Below are 19,347 nucleotides of genomic sequence, written 5' to 3'. Positions count from 1 at the left end.
GGGTTTGACTGGGGTGAGGATACAAACATGACTGTTTGCTCAAAACAAAAGAAAGCAGAAGGGAGGCTTTACCTGTGGGTGGCGGCTGCTGGTAAAGGTGTACTGGACAGATTGTGATGGGTATCGGCTCTGCTCATTGCTGAAGCTCCCCTGACTCGGGGGGTAGCCCGAGCTACTGGACATCCTGGCTCAGTGCTAGCGGGCTGCAACTGCTTCACGGAATGCAGAGTTTAGCTAGACCATGTTGGGAGACACGAACCACCTGCACCAGACAGAAACATACATGCACTTTTCAAAGAGTCACATTTTAGACATTAATGTGTATATTTAAAAAAAAAAGTATTTTTCTGTACTTAAAAAAAAACTAATCAAGTCCTCATATAAGCTGAAAATATTTAAGTATATGATCAAATCTTTTTCAAGAACCCTGCAAAAATCACACAACCAGAACTGGAAATGAGCTATCACTTTAGGGAATACTATCAAGTTATAATATACAACACAAACACATAGGCACTAGGGAACAGACCAGTCCCAATGTGATCAGGCTGATTAAGACCTATTTATATGAACAACAAAGTATCTGTGAGGAGAATTTTGGCTTTGATCAAAAATCACCTCATTTCCAGTGTAAGTAATGAAGTTAACGTACCCCAAAATAAAATAATTATAACCCTAACATTATTATTTATCCAGGCATTTGTTTAAGCCACAGCTTTTAAACAAAATAAATGTAGGAATGGTCTGAAACAACTAAAGCATAAAACATATTTGTCTTTCCATTACAGCTGCAGTTCTAGAAAACCTTACAAAGATCTTTCTGTGGATGAAAACACAAAGATGGCCACTTCAGATATGGACAATTCAATTAACCTGATTTATGACTGCTTGTATTAACCTAAATCTTTTGTTTTAGACTGTGTAATGTGTAGGGAGCTCAAACATACAAAAATGCCCCCAGATTCAAAATCACTAAGAAAAAAGGCCACCAATATTTAGATATTCCTAAACTGATTTTATTGTATCAACCTAGTAATGTTATGTGGGGGCAAAAATCTTGAAGATTGCTTTTATATCAATATCTGAAGCAGAGATATTGAAACATGTAATTATTATATTCTACAATAAAAGAGTAAAATTCCTAAATGATGTTTGAAATACAATCAAATACAACTGTTAAAGAGGAAAAAAAGAAATGTACAAATGTGCTATAAGCACAAACAAAAATAATACATGCCAAAAAAATAAGACATGCAAAAAAAAAGGAAGTAGCAGCCTGTGTTTTTTTGTTTTTCAGTAGTAAAGATAATGTAATTATGTATTTGTAATTTTGTTTTGCTGACATGATCCATAATTCAGCATACCCTATTTCTAAACTTTGATTTTATATTCACTCCATCTATTTGCTTCCGCTTGTCAGGGTCATTCAGGGTCATGGACGACTGTGTTTACATTCTCAAAAAGTCAGCAATCTATCATATGGCTTTTAAAGAAAAGAAGAAAAAAAAACTTTCACACCTCCGGCCAATTGCCAATTAATGTTTCTGGACTGTTAAGAGTACCCGAAGTGAACCCACGCAGAACAAGACTCCAAGCCAGAACCCTGTTGCTGTGAGGAGACAGTGCTAGCCATGACTCCACCATGCTGCTCTATATTTTAGATTAATAACCTAAATCTGTAAAATATTTAGTAACTTAAGCTTTAAAATAAATACAGACCCGGCCTTGCTGCAGGCATCACTGTTAAAAAAAAAGAGAGAGGTGGAGGTTGGTGAACAGGTGGTTTGATGAAGGAATTTTATTGACATTTTATTGTGAAAATACTGACTGTAGGGAAAAAAACTACTTATTTGCGAGGGTCTATTTCAGCTACTTTGAGTCACAGGTGTATTCATACTACTTTACTGCCTCCATGTTTACACTGAAATCAGATTATAACAGAGGAAGATTCAGAGGAAAATTAGTGAGTTTGTTTTGGCTGCACAGAATCCTGTCACCCTCAATTAGTCAAGCATCGTACAAAGAACAAGAGCCAGGACCGAGCCAGGGTGCATTGTGACCCTTTCTCATGAGTGTCTTCTCTCTAATAACAAATCATAGAGACCAGATACTCTAGTACTTTCCAAATGAACTAATGCACAAAATTTTGTATTTTGACTAAATATTTATGGATAAAAACAACACACACCAACAATAGGCCTGCAAGACACAAGGAAAATCTGCCATGTGTGACAACAGTGCCAATATCATAGATTACACGATATGACTCGCCATAAACAAGTACAAGCTTGTTTAATATTCTACAGATACAGGCTATAAATAGGTACACTGCTAACAAAACTCAAAATAATGAATGACTGATAGAAATTTTAAGCCATTTCTGAATGTGCTTTTCCTGAAAATTTAAAGTGTTTGCATGCAGAGTATGTATATATAGTGCATGTACAAAAAAATTAAAAATGATGGGCTAATAGCGCAGGATCCTCTTGCAGTAATAATGACGGCACTATTCAGCAGTCAGCACTATACTGATGAACTAAAACTAATTTAGTCTGCATGCTAGTTTACTGCAAACACAAATCACTGGATTATACAGTTATAACCGTTACCCAACTGGTGATTGCTGGTGTTTGTTTGTTTTTAATAAAAACAAATAAAAAAAGAACTTTCATGGCTCCCTTTGTAAACCCTAAATGCAGTGACAAATGTGTCCATCATCATCATCTCCACAAAACCAGCACCAGACAGTCTGTGAATGTGGTTCTTAAATCTATAAAAGGCTCAGCCTCATTTTCAACAGCACCTTCTGGCTTTGAGCCAAACTCAGGTAGAACAAATCAGCTCAATAATTACAGGTCAAAATGTTTGGCGGTAAATGAAATAAGAGAAACTGCTAAAAGAGATCCCAGCAGCCCCACAGCTGCCTGAAATATTACCATTTTATTGTTCTGAAAAAACTGAATCGCAGCATGTGGCGATGACCTTCTATTTACAAGCATAGCTGACACACAAAACTGGCAACTATTTAATTAAAGTCGCACGGATAAAACTAGGGAAGTCATATACTTCTATATATAATTCAAAATAATTTAAAAGTATTAACACGTGTCCTCTCAATAAGAAACAGCTAACCACCTGGGCTCCAGAATGCACGTCTGTTACAGTGCTTCATTCAGGGCATTAAATCACTTAAACTTTTCTTAATGCGATATTTTCTAAAACCAGAGCATAATAATAATGACATAGGTATGCTTCGCATTACAATCTGGAACTCTACTTCTTAGGGGCCTGACTATAGCCTCGTTCTCAGTTGTAGTGTAGCGTAGTTTATGTTAGTGTAACTTGCAAACAAACCCATGATGGGAGTCATTTCTTGGATCTCTCGCAACACTTTAAAATAATGTAATATGGCAGCTAAACGAAAATGATGCTCCTGGGTGTTCTCAGCGTCTTAATTGTACTATTCGAGCGGATTGGGGTCGTTACATCTGCAGAATTAAAAAAAAAAAATCCTACTTTGATCAGCTTTCGTCGTATCGCGGTAAAGTTCTAGGTAAAGTTGGCAAGTAAATTATTTACAGTGGTCCCTCTGATAATTTCCACGCTAACCGAGCAGTGGTGGTGACCACCCTGGCCTCAGCTACAGGCATGCATGGTGAAATAATGCTGTTGTACGTTGTTATTGTTGCCTTTTAACGCCACACTGTCACATAAACGCAACTGAATTTGTAGCTTATCTTGATCGGGGGGATGGGGTTATTTCTACAACAGAGAGCATCTCCGGAAATGCGCCAAAAACGTGCACGACAATAAAGGTCAATTTTAAAATATGAGGTACTTTAACGCTTTAGCTTAGTGTAGTGGCGTTTAAGATGTTGCTGTTGTTGTCGCTAGCTTGCTAAGTTAGCCGTATTTCACCTTTGAAATCTCAACCACGTCGCCATCTTGCAAGGCAGATTTTCAGCGTAGACCGGGGCGCTTAAATAGCGTGCTAATTAGGCATGTTGATGTGCTGCATGATAACTATTTTTACTTACCTCATTATAAGAAAATATATCGATGGCAGAGAAAGGTTTCCCTGTGCAGAAATATGTGGCAATAGTTGATTGTAAATCCGCGGGTTATGGGCTGTGGACGACTGTGCAGTCTGAAGGCTGCGCCGCATTTGTCGGTCGATGTCCTGGCAGAGTAAAAAAAGATTCCCCTTATTATTAATTAATCCCCAGGGTATATCTAGTCCTTTAAATATATGTTTATACGAATAAAACTAGACTCTGCAGAAAACAGAGCAAGTGGCCGCCAAAGGCCATTTTTTGCGAAGAACTTTAAAATATTATTTTGGATTGTTATATATCTGCAAGGACAATGTAATGGTGTGACAACTAAATCTTCCCCTCAAACACGGTAATGTTCTCAGTGTTTTTTTCTTTATTTCACTTTTCAGAAACGATCATTTCTCTCAATTTATACAACGATATAAACGTTTTCCTTCTTATATTTATTCAGACAAGCCAGAAAATTATTCTGTTTCGCGCTCTCATTAAAGTGAAACGAAAATAAAAGTCACCGAGACTGCAATTAGTACAAAAAATAAGGCAATCGTGGGAATAAACATGTGAACCCATGCTTGTTGAATTGAGTTATACTTCCAGTTGTTGAGTTAATTAATAAACGACTAACTTTAGGAACAGTTAAAAGACTGCACGGGGGTGTTTTTTTAGGTTTTTGTTTTGTTTTTTTACACATGGAACCAGTTACACTTCGGGCTTTTGTCTTTACACGGATTTTATGCGGTAACGGTCAAAATAATGACTTTGTACATGGCTCTCATCATAATTTTGTCCTATTTGGCTTTGATAAAATGCATTTTTTTTCGACATCGGCGGACTTTGGTGAAGTCGTTGAAGCGTGCATTGAACGCTCCACCAAGCAGAGAAACAAACGGCGAGAATATCAGGGCTCTGGTCGTAACTGCGCATCCGGATGACGAGTGTATGTTCTTCGCGCCAACGATCATACGACTCGTTGAATTAAATGCCACCGTTCATTTGCTCTGTTTGTCTGAAGGTACGGTGACAACACACTCATATTTGCATACTCAAGAAAAAAAAAAACAATATAAAGGTACAGAAAATTAAAATGAAAAATGGTCCTACCTGCTAATCGGATAGAACCGTATATTTATATATAGACCAATTAAAGACTTGTAGCCACTTTTTTGTTTGTTTGTTTGTTTGTTTTACTGTCAGTTAGAGTCACACTAGTTTTTCTCCTCTGCTCCCTGTTGTTCTTACTTGCCACCACCCCCCAAATCCAACATAAATGTATGCACACAGAGCAGATCCAGGCAAAGGAGAAATGAGTGAACAAACCGTAACTTTAAGCACATTTAATGGTTTATCCATCCCGTTTGAGTGCATGCAATGCTCTGCAGACATTCAGGAGCTCCTTAATTTTCCAGCAGTTATTCCACTACAAGAGTACCAACTGCTCATGCATCTTCCAGGAGTACAACACCACTTCCCTAAAAAGTTAAAATGCTGTGTAAAATGTAAGCTAAAACACAATTCAATGATTTGCTAAGCTCAAAACCATATTTTACGCATAATAGAACATAGAAAACATATCAGATGTTTAAGCTGAGAAAATATGCACTTTAAAAAAAGATCACTTTGAATATGAGGGCAGTAAGATTTCTCAATAAAAATGGGACAGGGCAATGTTTATCACTGTGCACCATCCCCTCTTTTTCTTTTAACAACAAGCAGTAATCACAGTAACTTTCCAAGTTTCCTTAGTCCATTTTAAATCAGCTTTGGTCCAGAGAAGACAGCTGCGTTTCTGGACAACATTCAGATATGGCTTCTTGTTTGTATGTTAGAGCTTTAACCTGCATTTGGTGATGGCACAGTGAGCTGTGTTCACAGAGAACTGTTTCGGGAAGTGTTACTGATCAAATGCAGTGATTTCATAACAAAATCGTGCCTGTTTTTAAAGCAATGCTGTCTCAGGGTCAAGCATCCTGTGCTGGCTTTTGCTCACAGAGATTTCTCCAGATTCTCTGAATCTTTAATGATATTATGTACTGTAGATGATGACATATTTGAAGTGTTCATAATTTTATGATGACCAACATTATTCTGAAATTGTTTCACAATTTGAAAACATAGTTTTGCAGACAATGGAAGCTCTGCTCATCTTTACTTCAGAGAAACTCCCTCTTTAATATTTTTTATTATACCCAACCACGTTCATTCCTTCTTGCCAGTTAACCTAATTAATTGCAGTTTGTTTCTCCATTAGTTTTTTTAGAACTACTTACATTTTTACCCCTTTGTTGCCCCCTTCCAACGTTTTTCTGACATGTTGTTGCCATCGAATTCAAAATGAGCTGATATTTTTCATTAAATAGTAAAATCCCTCTATTTAAACATATAATATATTACCTGTGTTTTATAGTGAGGAAAATCTGGGTTTAGGAGATTTGCAAATCATTGCATTCTGTTTTCATTCACATTTCAGACAGCATTCCCAACCTTTTTGCAATTTGGTTTGAAATATTATTAAAAAAGTATAAGAACAACTGAAAGAGAACATCGATGTACCTTCATAGTCTTTTTTTCATGGATTTTTAGACGTTACCCTTAATGTTGTGAACTGTTGTTCATTTTCTGTATGTCTTTGCGCACCTTCCTGTTGTCTGTGTGGCTCATCCCTCTTTTTGTTTTCTTCCTGCTTTGTTTTTGAATTTTTAATGATTTTAGTACCTACCTTAAGCCTGCATCCTTTGTGACAAGCACTGCTTAAGTTAAAAACAAGTTGTCAGGTACCAGAAGTGCAATCAAAGCTTCCCAATAAGTGGTACAAGAACAGGAAACATGGCTGTTGTTCAGAGTTCCCTTTGGGAAACCCCAGTCCTGTTCCAGAGGCCATCTGTACACCACCCCCATATTTAAAACTATAAAAACTGCTAATTATACATAATCTACTGAGAGGAATACCATATCTAACATCTATTGTGACCTCTACATGTTACGCAGGAAACTACTACAATCAAGGAGCTCAGCGTAAACAAGAACTTCTGAACAGCTGTGCCGTGTTGGGGATACCAGCCTCCAGAATCATCATAGTAAACCACAAGTAAGAAGCCATCTACCCCAAGCATGCAACATAAAAATAACAGTCATTCCGTTTTTTGCTTTTCACAATCAGGGAGTTTGTGCCACTAAATATACAGATGTGTGCGTTGTCCATTGATGTATGCTGCCTTCAGTTAAGGAGTCAGGTCTCAGCATGTGTTCCTGCTGGAGCTCATCACCCCCCTCCCTGCCAACCAGTGTCTATAAGAACAAATAAGAGAGTTGACCACAAATCACAACCCTCCCATTCTCACTGTGACAGCTCTGATGTAGCCTGACCTGATATATTACCTTTGTGTCACAGGGTTAATATATGAGTAGGCCCTGGAGGCAGCGATGGGTCAGCCCTGCGGGAAAAAAAGCTCTTTAAAGACCTTAAAAATTCCGTCATGGAATCAGTCTATTGATCCTTTTATCCGTTTACAGCTTGTATATACAGATCTATTTAAATATGCATCTTTGAAAAAGTCAAGTATTTATAGAACAAATTATCATTAAAGTATCTTTTTTGTTACTTTTGAAAGTCTTTAGAAGAACATTTGCCTGTTTGTACACCCTGAGCAATCAATCAGACTGTTTAAGCAGTCACAAAGGATTAGTTAGCGATCCCTGGGAAAAAATAACTAGGCACTCTGGGATGTCTGTACCTGAGCTGAAAGTATTTGTTGGAAGTTTTATCATGTTAGTTGCATGATGATATTTTTCTCCTGAGTACAGAATTTAATTATATAAAATGGGACGTGACCTAAATAAAGCCCTTTATTCTTCAGTATTGTGTTCAAAACTTGATATTTACGTCCATTTAAGGTTCAGTGATGTGTAAGAGGTAATCCTTTTAGTAATGCTAGTTCCACTGGAAAACCTATAAAAACGTGTGTCTCGGGGAGGCAGGGGTTAAAAAGAACTGTGTCACTCTTTGGTGGCACAACAATTTTCTTGCAGAAAGATGCCCATGCATTCCAGTTTTGTTGCAGAAACACAGAACAGGTTATGCTACAGCTAAAAGCACAATAGAAGCAAAAGCTTTGCATCATAAGGATTTTAGTCACCAAATGAAAGTCGTCTGTCTCTGCCTGCTGGTGAGGTGAAGTTACACAGAAAAGGTAATGGTAAAGGGTATTGTTTTCCCCTCTCCTGTGGATCAACTGTGCAGCTTTTCTTGAAAATGTTTTGAGTTTCTAAGAACATCAGGGCTGCCTACATGTGAGTGTCTCCATGTTGGCTCACCAGGAGAGCTGTATGAACTCTGGCACTAACCTGGAACTCAGTAATAAGCTGGCAGACTGCCCAGATTGTCTGCCCTGGAGAGCATTGCTTGTGTGTGTGTGTGTGTGTGTGTGTGTGTGTGTGTGTGTGTGTGTGTGTGTGTGTGTGTGTGTGTGTGTGTGTGTGTGTGTGTGTGTGTGTCACACATGCACACACTTCCCATTCTATCATCTTGTGCACACAGAATATAGCTGAACTTTGATCTTAGGGCTCTCTGCACTTCTGCTGAACTGGAGTGTAGCCCATTTTCCCTTTCTGTGTATTCTGTTGTTTGCCCAAAACATACACCTAATCAGCACTTTAAGAGCCCGAGTTCCACTCTCTGACAGTCTGCCTCTCTCGTGCTCTCTCGATCTATCCCACCCCTCCTCCTCTTGTCCATGTCTGCTGAAGCCAACTGCCAAGGACTGTGGGATACATTTTGGCCACGCTCTAAGCACTGCTAATGTAGGTCATTCCAAAATGTTTTTTCCTTGGCGTGTCTGTACACAGCTAGCCAGTCTTTGGCTTTTTGCTCTTAAGCCCCTCCGTTCAAGTTCAAAGCTTGAAATCTAACACACAATAGTCAAATAGTGCTCAATTACACAGACAGTGCTATCTTTTAGGCATAATCTCAGCAAAGATAGGGCTATGTAGCCATCAGATTTAGAGGCTTTTTTCTACGATTTGAATAGGAGGATCAGTGTGCGTCTATTTGTGCACATCTGTTAGCCGCATTAAACCTATAATGTTCACGTTTGCCTAATTTTATAACTGCGGGGGCGGGGGGTGTCTATTTTTTATACTGAGGTGTGTTTCTAATATTCATAAATATTGGATACTCATGTGAACACAAATATGTCATTGTATATCTCACTAAAATAAAATTGTATGTTTGGCGATCATTTTGTGGTTTGTCAGATGGGTATAGGGAGTGATACTGATAGCTGATATTAAGCACCTGATCCCCTCCAAACAAGGAAGTAAGGGGGGAAGTGAGCAGAATGTTTTATTTAATTGGTTGATTATTTTGTGCAGGTTTTAATAAGTGAATTATTTTGTACATCAATGTGTCAGAAAAATTATGCATACTTGGGTTCAGCCTCTCAGTAATTTTTGAGCCTTTTTCACAAAGTTGCTGTGTTATATTAGAGAGGATTGGGAAAGATCCAAAGGATATGAAGAAATATTACAATTCTTCTGTTTTTGGTCCCTCCAGCTGTGAAACATTGATCCCATATGCTTTAGTCATTGGGGAAAATAGCTGATGTTTAGAGCCACAGCGTTTTTGTTGGTTTTTGTTCGATGTGGCTCCTTTTGTAATGCAACCACTAGCTAACTAACACAAATAACGTGCTGATTGCACATAATAACCCCCACTGGTCACAGCAGATGGCTGCCCCTCCTCTGAGCCTGGTTGTTCCCGAGGTTTCTTCCTGTTAAAAAGGAGTTTTTCCTTCTCACTGTCACCAAGTGCTTGCTTATAGGAAGTCATCAGTTGTTACAAATGGGAAACTTGGCAATGACAACCAATATCATTTTTAGATCAGCTTGTAAACATATCAGTTTCATCTCTGAAGTTGGTTATTTCAGTATGGTTATGGTTATATATGGTTATTTCCATATTTATTGGAATGATTCGCTTTTGAAGCCTCAAGTGTCAAATAGAAAGAACTGCAATTTCTGGCACTTCTAGTGTGGCTTTACGTCCACATCAGTGATTCTCAAAAGTTGGAGTGGGGCCTCCTGGTGGGCCACAACGGTACTGCAGGTGGCCTGTAGTTATATTTATATAAATGTATTTACTTACATTATAACTGGTAATAGGAGGTAGTGATTTTGTGATATTACTCATTACTCTGACCTAAATTTACTGCTCTTCTATTGAAGTTTGTGCCCCAGTGGCAGGTGAGTCACACAATGGCCTTAACACTTTGCATGTGACTAGGTAGCTTTAGCAATTTTTAACCTACGGCCTCTGTTGTTTATGTTTTTTGAATTACATTTTTTAAGAAAATACATCACTCTCTCTTGTACTTTGATTAGAGTGAAGAGTTAAGATTGGGTGGGCCCTGTTGGATTTTCTGTTTTTTAAGAAGGCCGTAGGATTGTGTTTTTTTTATATGTCAGATTTCGGTGGTACTCACTCACAACTGTATCAGTGTTCTCCAAGATCACAGGAATAATATGCGCCTTCTTCTTTACATTATGATTTTCCCTTTAGTGCACACTGAATAGGACAGCTGTGTTGACAGTATCTAGGGGCCCCGGTGCATGTTGGGGCCTTTGTGATCAAGCTCAATCTGAGCACGCTCTGCTGCCTCTCCACTTGCTCCGGCATGACCTCTGTCTGCTCGCTGGAACTTGATTATAGCTGCTCGCTGCACAAATCCAGCCATTCTGCTTCTTCATTACATTATCCATCAGACTAAAGTGAAGTCTCACTCTGTCTGGCTCACCTCATTTCTTTGTGACTTCAATAATTGTACTTCCCTGTTAACATATTTCACGTGTACTCTGAAAGCTTCTCGCAGAAGTAAACAATCAACTAATAGCATCTGTTGTCAATTGGATTAGTGTAGTTCTCTGTAGTCATGTAAACACAGAGCTTCTCACAAGTTTCAGAAAAGGAAAGTGGTACTCACAGCAGAGACACCATATCCACACACAAGCATTAAATATACATTGATCAGTGGTTAAAAATAGTCCTGGCTGATTTATAAGCTCATGGCAGGGCCAAGTAAACCGTGATGAGATGTTCCAGCCCTGCCACTGACCTCTGGCTATACTTTTACTCAAGATTCATTTGTCAGCAGCACAGACCGGCCTCTGTGTAGTCACACTGTTAGTTTTCCATTCACCGAACCTTGCAGCCAACAACAAATTTTGAATTTTGTCACATTAAATCCCTCTTTTTCTGCACAAATTACTTCCAAAACAACAGTAAGATAATAATTTCCATGGTGAATAGCACACATCTATTCTATCATGGTTCTTTTTCTGCCTTATAAGTAGTTAAATATGGGTGAATATTGGCCATACCTGCAGCCGCACATGTCTGTAAATTATCATGAAACATCACGTGTAAGTTAGTGTTGTTACTATAGTTGTAACTGCCTTATTACATGGGGATATTAGGGGCGTACAATTGGCGCGTAGTGGCATCTCAGCCATTCCCAGCAGGACATATAATCTGACTGTGTGGACAGAAGTCTGGCAGTTGCGTAGACCTGTGGTCCATGTGACCAGACTAAACAAGCCCTCTCTGACACACACACACACACACACACACACACACACACACACACACACACACAGAATCCCTTTAGTGGGCCAAAGTTCAACAACTGCATACAGATGCCTGCAAGCAATTAGACATCCACATGCAAAGCTACAAAAGGGAGCTGGGGAGGTTACTTTAGGACATTTTGCACTGTTGCCATGGCAAAGGTGACACTCAGCCTGCATCCTGCTTGAGAAAGGTCAGGTGTCTTTTATCTTTTTTTGTTCTTTTTTTTTTTTTACTTCGCTCCTCCTTCCTCTCACGGCTTTCGCACAGCTACAGTTATCGAGAGTCATTCAATGTTTTGATGTTGAAATGTTTTGAGTAATAAACGATTAAATGCAGCAGTGAGAATAATGCATCATGAATATCTCACTCTGGTTTTACTCTCTTTTAGCCCAAAAGCAGGTCCATACACACAGCTGTTATTAAATGTAGGTCACTGGTATCCAAGTGCCAGAGTGGGGCATTCACTCGATGACAGACAGTTTTAAACTATCTGTGAACCCCTGACCCTACGCCTCTCCTTCTGATGACACAGTCAGCCCTCCAACCCAACCCCACCCATGCAGTCTCACAACAGCATGTCATGGCATTGATGTATCTCCCTATCTATATGTTTCCCTTGAAAGAAAAAACAACATCAATCTATAAACTACTGTTCTAAATATTTTTATTTCTTCTTTGCCTTTGTACACGGACATGCCACAATTTTAACATTGTGCTAGAAACATTTGTCAGATATTCTGGTCCATATCAAAATGACAGCATCACACAAGTGCTGCAGATTTGTCGGCTGTACATCCAGGATGCAAATCTACTGTTCCACCACATCTCGAAGGTTTGACTGGGATCTTGTGACTGTGGAGGCCATTTGAGTGCAGTAAACTCATTGTCAAGTTCATGATATAAGCTTTGTGACATGATGAGTTATCCTGCTGGAAGCAGCCAACAGAACACAAATATACTGTGGTCAGAAAGGGATGGACGTGGTCAGCAACAAATTCAGGTGGCCTTTGACATTTAAACGATGCTCATGGGATGGTGGCGCTTATTGTGGTCTTCTGCTGCTGTAGCCCATCTGCTTCAAGATTGAACATGCACCGCATTCAGAGATGCTCTTCTGCATACTGTGGTTATTATGAGTGCTTATTTGAGTTACTGTTGCCTTCCTAGCAGCTTCAAACAGTCTTCTAGCCATTCTCCTCTGACATCAACAAGAAATTTCACCCAGTGGACAACTGCTCACTGGATATTTTCTCTGATTATTCTTTGTAAACTGTAGAGATACTCATGCAGGACAGTAAGCCGTTTATGACCATCTGGCACCAACAACCACGCCACGTTCAAAGTAACTAAAATCACATTTCTTCCTCATTCTGATGCTCAGTTTGAATTTCTGCAGGTCATCTTGACCGTGTCTACAAGCCTAAATACACTGAGGGATCAGTTGATGAGATATTTATGTTAATGAGCAGGTGTACCTAATGCAGTGGCAAGTGAGTGTGTTTATATTGTGTTTCTTTTTTTTCTCTGTCTCTCAAGTATAGGACATTAAACAACCATAGAAAGCAGTGCTTCCGTTTTATAGCCTAAAGGGAGTGTGCATGTTAGTGGGCCAAGAGAGTCAGCAGGCCAAGTGTGATGTTTGATGTGGACTCTGTGGAAACGAGGGCCTCCAGGCGTTTCAGATATACACAATACTAAGGGCCTTCAGACCCATAACCTCTGTATTTCCCAGCGCTCCCACATGTTTGCATTCTACAACAGCCCCTTTTTTTTTTAAATAAAAGCTGTGTTAAATGTTCAAACTGGTTACAAAGTATAACTCTGTTTTAATATTAACTGGATATATAACCGCAGTCCCTTTCTTCCTTTTTTTTTTTTCTTTTTTTTTTTTCCCTACAGAAAACTTCCAGATGATCCCAAAGCAGAATGGAGCGTCTCATTGGTCTCCTCTGAAATCCTGAAGCACATAAGAGCTCACTCCATCAACATGGTACGCCTCGCTCTGTGTTTGGTTTGTGCCTTTCAAAGAAGTGGCTTTTGTGTAATTTCCTGTACGGTGTCACCACACAATTTCCCCGCCATTATGTGTTAGAAATACACGTACTGTATTGTTTTCTTTGTACAATGTGTTTTGGCACCATAGCTTCCTTGTTGATTATCCCAGTTTCACGGTGGTCTGCATAATAACCTTGTCAGCTGCCATCCTTTTCAGTCCTAACTAGACTGCATTTTGAGGCTTCTTGAAGCCAGGGGGAAATGGCCTGTGCTCTGTGTGTACGCAGAGATTCTTATCATACCCAATGCAGTTCCGCACTATTAGTTAATGGGAATTATGTAAATTGAGAATCGGACAATTTCTTTCTCAGCAACGACAAAAATAGTCACAGAAAGTACAGCAGCATTAATGGCGGCGGGTGAGGGTCTTCATGGTAGAAAATGGAGAAGCACGACTGAGTTATTCTGCTTTAGCTACTGATCTTTTTTGGCTATCAAAGATAACAAACAAACAGGCAGTCTCCTCCCATCCTGTCACGCGCCACAGCGAAAAGCACCTTTAGTGAAAAAGTAACTTAAAGAGTCCTTCAGTTGCACAGAAAACATTTTCTCTAATGAATATAAGAAGGGGAAAGCACCGAGGAAACAGACTTCCGTTTCCTTTTTTCCAACTAAATAATGTTGTTTGTTTGGTTAAAGTGTTTTTGCACTTATAGATGCAAAGATCACGCGTTATTTATAACATATTGGGTTTGGCTGCTTAAACTTGTGCTTGTTTGCAAAGTCATGGTAGAATATCGCCTGAGCAGAGCAAGCACTTCAAGTCTTTTAGTTGAGTTTTGTTCTCTTCCCTTTGACCTGATTTTTTTTTTCACCTGTTTCCTCTGGTGTGCAAGCATGCATGCACAAAAAAGGCTTTTAAATATCAGTTGTCAGCTGCCAAAAAGCCTCCACAGTCACACACAGAAACCTAAGAAAATCTTTCTCTCTGCCTTTGCCTCAGCTTCTAGATACCCAGACTCTGGCTTTTCACCCACACAGTGACATATTTTGTTGTTTCAGGTGCTGACCTTTGATGGAAGCGGCGTGAGCAGCCATGCCAATCACATAGCTATCTATAACGCTGTCAGGTACAGGAAAGACTTTAAGATTTTTGCCATTAAGAAAACCTTTTTATTTTATTTTTTCAGTTCCTTAACTTAAAGATGCCATTTTGAGGGGATACTCTGTGACTTAAACACAGAAAGCAACTCACCCTGCTATCATTAAACACAATCCAGGAAAATGCTGAACATTTGGACCCACATCAACATCCATCGTTCCAAATGTTTCCCCACCAGTACACACACACACACACCATGTTTTTCCAGAATTGGTCTGTTACATAGCTGAGAGGTCATCCAAACAGAGTCCTCAGAGGCACTCGGCTCTGCTCCCAGCGAGCAACAGTAAATCCTGTCCCTGAAGTGGTGAGGTGGGAGGGCAGCTTTGGTTTTGAGCGGCCGGCCAAGCAAGAAGTTGCATCAGACTGTTGATTTGAAACAAAAAAAAAGAAAAGAAAGTGTTTTGCACACTGAAGAGAACATCGCAGTCCCCGTACCACACTTACCTGTCTGCGCAGTGAGCCGTGCTCTTTTCTCTCATAAGGTTCTCTGTTCATCTGTGGGCCTTGAGTTTTGTGCTCTCCAGATCGAATCTGGAAATTCCCATTTGACTAGAACACAAAGGGGGGAGAGGCTGAGTGCGAGTTTCACAGCCTCTAAATCTTGACAGTGTGCTGTCGTTTTCTGTCAACGTGTTAATAACCATTGCATAAAAAAATGAAAGTGGAAGAAAACTTCCAAAAACCTCTCTCCAGTATTTGATATATCCTTCGACACACACACACACACACACACACGCAGAGTGGCCACTTCCATGACATTTTCTGTGTGCAGCACTGATGTTCACTTATTTTTCTTACAGGCATCTCGCTTCCACTGGAGAAGTACCCAATGGTAGGTTTGACACTGGGAGAACTTTTAAGAGGCTTCTAAGCTTAGGAGGGTTAGATTCACTGATCACTCTCAGAACAGTCGTCTGTAAAAGTAATTCTTGGGGTACTTTATCCTGCTTGTTTTGGTGAAAACGGTACAGTATGCTTGCTGTGAATATGTTCATCACCGTGAAAGCTTTAGGTAGCACTTTATATTAAAATGCAACGTTCTTTCACAGGAGAAACGCCACCTCTCCAGCTGCGTTTTTGCAGAGAACCATGCAAAGTACACTGGCTGGTTTTTTAATGTACAGCGCCCTCTACTGTTCTTAAAAGCCGCATGAGCATTGTATCTCCACTAAAGGCGCTGGTCTGTTGGTGGCAGCGTGAAGAATGAATTGGACCTAAACGCTAAATGTGATAAGAATGTACCATCAAACTTCTGAAGACTTTTTGACTGCAGATGTTAGAATGTCTTTTGTGTCTCTTTAAGAGGATTTTTTTTTTTTTTTTAATTTAAAGAAATTTCCAAAATGACTAGATTTTCACTTTTGGTTTCTAAGTTCTCGTGGTGATAAATTCTGGGAATTCTATCTAACAGAATGTAGAAGGAAAAGTAGGACAGTAAGGTGGGGGGACATGCTACACAACCTTATTTGCTTATCTGATAAACATTACAACCCAAAGGTCATACCAAAGCATAAATGTTTGAGCAAAGAGGTGATAAGAAACAGACATTCAGGTAATCATGAACCCACACCATAAACAGAAACACACTTCTTTCTATGGTAGAAGCTCGTCGATCCGCTTTGCCCACATGAGCTCGGTGGATGATCTTGACCAGCAGCATGCCATTAACTGTGGTTCTTTGTTAGTAGGAATTTACACCTCAGCTGTTAGACTGGTCTTACACTAAAGGGGAAGTAGATGAGAATTCAGAGTGACATTAATCCTCGTCACTCAGCTGTAAAACAAAGCTCCCTGCTCTTTTCCTAAACCTCTGAGGTTCACGTGTTTCTGCCACAAGACAATAACTGAAAGAAGTACTGACAGTTTGTGTTTTTGTGTAGCATAGCAGTACCAGGCATTCTCACTTCAAATGAACTGTATCACAAATGATGATGTTGTGCTGGTGTGGCACCTGGATGATGGCCTCATTAAATGCATGCTTCTGAAGTAAGCATTTAAAAACATTAACAGCTCTGTCTTTTCTCCCAGACTGCACTTTGCTCTCCCTGGTGACCGTTGGCCTTCTCAGGAAGTACATCTCCTTCTTGGATGTTCCCCTCAGCTGGTTTCTGCCCTCATGTGTCTGCTGTATTATAGGCTCAAAGGCCTACAAGCAAGCCAAAGTAAGCCTCCAAGTAGAGACTGTATGTTGGCAGGACTTTATGTTCTCTACTCTGAGAAGTGCACACTCTAATAAGATCATGTACAGTCTACACTAACACTCAAACTGTCCCTGTTTTTGAAGGAAAAGCACATTTGTCAATTATCTGTTATCATTTTCAACAGTTTCATTTTATCTAACATGAAACTGTTGGAAATGTTTTCATGTTATATTAGATAACATGACACTGCTGTTAAATGTGACTGAGGGGAGAATGGAGCGGGAGATCGACAGACAGATTGGGCGTGTCTGCGGTGTTGCACGCGCTGTACCCATCTGTACCCATCCCATCTGTAGTGGTGACGAGAAAGTGAGCATAAAAGCAAACCTGTCGATTTATAGGTTGATCTACGACCGCGAGCTCTGGGTAGTGACCAAAAGAATGAGATTGCAGATACGAGCTGCAGAGATGAACATCCTCCAAAGGGTGGCTGGACTTTCTCAGAGGTAGAGCGAGAAGTGTGGTCATTTGGGAGGGGCTGATAGTAGAACCGCTACTCCCCCACATCGAAAGGAGTCAGTTAAGGTGGTTCAGACATCTGAATAGGATGCATCCTGGACAATGATTAATGGAATCATTATTACAAATAATGTTTTCCAATAAAATATCTCCATTTAAGATAAGATAAGATAACTCTTTATTGTCATTGCACAGTCATACATAGTACAATAGTACAATGAAATTGGAAAAACTGTCCCATGTCGGCACTACATACAACACGACACAACACAGTAACTTAACTTAGTAATAAAATGAAGAATCAGTGTATGAGTATTGCACACTATTATTATTGCACATTTACTAATAAAGACTGTTGTTCAGCAGCCAGCACACCGATGTTCCAACAATACATTGTTTCCTAATGCAAGCTATAGGTTAAAGTGATCATTAGTAAAACTCTTTGTTGTGCTGATTACAGAAACAACAGCTTTGGTTGGATTATAATCGTCATTTTTTTATCCCCTGAAAGCCTGCCAGGTGTAACTCTTGAAGCTCCTTTTAGAAATGAGTGGTTCTATCATATTTTAGCCTTGCTTTTAGACCAAAATGACTGGGTGTAGATCAGAAGTTAGCGAGGGTTGTCACTGTGTGTGCAGCTCACCTTAGAAAAACCCTGAAACTGTTCTAGCCGGCATCAAACCACATTTTTATTCATATGTACTGAGGTGTCAAAACTTGTCATTTGGGGTACAGAGGAGGTCGTCAAATGCCGCCTTTATGTGGGGAAGAATTCAAACAAAAGAAAATAAAAAATAAAAAAATTCCATGCATGCACACCCACACAAACCCACAACAAACAACTCCTGTGGACGACTCCTTTCACAGAAAGGCAAAAACTAACCAGAATAAAAAGAGAATTTGGAGGCCTCATCACACAGCTAAGGAAGGGCATTATAAAGTACATTCAACTATTTAATTTTAAAAACAGAATTAATTATAGAGCACCATTATAAGTCAGATTGTGCTGGTTTACTGACTGACGAGTATTAACCTTTAACAATTTCAAAATAACTAAATCTAAACGAAAAAGTGATTTTCTTACAAAAACATGGACATTTCTGACTGAACCCAGTTTTGTGTGTTAGTGTAGGTGCTGAAAAAGCAAGAGATAAAGAGGATGGAAATGACCTTGCCAAGACACTAAGTACATTGGTGCTTGTGTTGCTGTTTGGACCACTACTGGCTGTTTGTTATTTGAGATTTTAACATGTCAACCTTAGAGTTGTGTTATCTCCCTTAAAAACACCTTTGTGTTTTTTTCAGGCTGCCATGCTCTGCCATCGCACTCAGCTGCTGTGGTTTCGTTACCTCTACATCACGTTCTCACGCTACATGTTCATAAACACATTCCAAACCATTGCTCAGGGACCAAAGAACCTGAAGATCTATTAAAAGCTCTGATGCACTGATTGCCACATTTATTACACTACAGGGAATTTAGAAGCTGTTTACAAATGTCTTTGATACTCTGTTAATAGCAGTAGGTGATATGCATTTTTCTTAAACACTGTTATTTTTTAAATAATATTTAATAATACAAGAAACTTCTCATCCTTTTTTGTTACAGAAAAACTTTTATTGACTCAGTCACAACACTCTATTAAAAATATGGAGTATTTAAGCTTTTACTTTTACTTTAACCTCCTAGGACCTGCCGTCCACATATGTGGACATCACATTTTGGGTTATTTAGACCAAAATACTCAATTTTGCTCTACAAGGGCCTGATATCCACTTACGAGGACATTATACTGCTACTGTTCTATCGAAATTTTAAACGAATATCCTCATATGTGGCTCTCATTTTTC

The 19,347-nt window shown here is 39.4% G+C and overlaps 2 protein-coding genes across 7 annotated transcripts in view; one reads left to right on the top strand and one right to left on the bottom strand.

Moving 5' to 3' along the window:
• The window catches only part of ncor1 (nuclear receptor corepressor 1), a 64,415-nt gene extending 60,225 nt beyond the window's left edge, over positions 1 to 4,190 (bottom strand). For all 6 annotated transcript variants that reach the window (XM_031754737.2, XM_039618735.1, XM_031754740.2 and 3 more), the window contains exons 1-2: positions 4,038 to 4,190; positions 73 to 262 (exon numbers count right to left, since the gene is read on the bottom strand). In XM_031754737.2, coding sequence (XP_031610597.1) covers positions 73 to 183 — 111 coding nt within the window. In that variant the 5' untranslated portion in view covers positions 184 to 262; positions 4,038 to 4,190. The remainder of the gene's footprint in view (positions 1 to 72; positions 263 to 4,037) is intronic.
• Positions 4,191 to 4,463: 273 nt separating this feature from the next.
• pigl (phosphatidylinositol glycan anchor biosynthesis, class L) lies at positions 4,464 to 19,284 on the top strand. The gene is made up of 7 exons (XM_031754751.2): positions 4,464 to 5,067; positions 7,041 to 7,140; positions 13,576 to 13,666; positions 14,734 to 14,801; positions 15,637 to 15,668; positions 16,865 to 16,998; positions 18,802 to 19,284. Exons 1-7 carry the CDS (start codon positions 4,809 to 4,811, stop codon positions 18,928 to 18,930), a joined length of 813 nt encoding a protein of 270 aa, XP_031610611.1. The 5' UTR covers positions 4,464 to 4,808; the 3' UTR covers positions 18,931 to 19,284.
• Positions 19,285 to 19,347: the final 63 nt, after the last annotated feature.

This window comes from Oreochromis aureus, linkage group 10 (assembly GCF_013358895.1).
Source record: "Oreochromis aureus strain Israel breed Guangdong linkage group 10, ZZ_aureus, whole genome shotgun sequence".
NCBI lineage: Eukaryota > Metazoa > Chordata > Actinopteri > Cichliformes > Cichlidae > Oreochromis > Oreochromis aureus.
The sequence above is the reverse complement of the archived record's forward strand: the minus strand, read 5'-3'. Positions and strand labels throughout refer to the sequence as shown.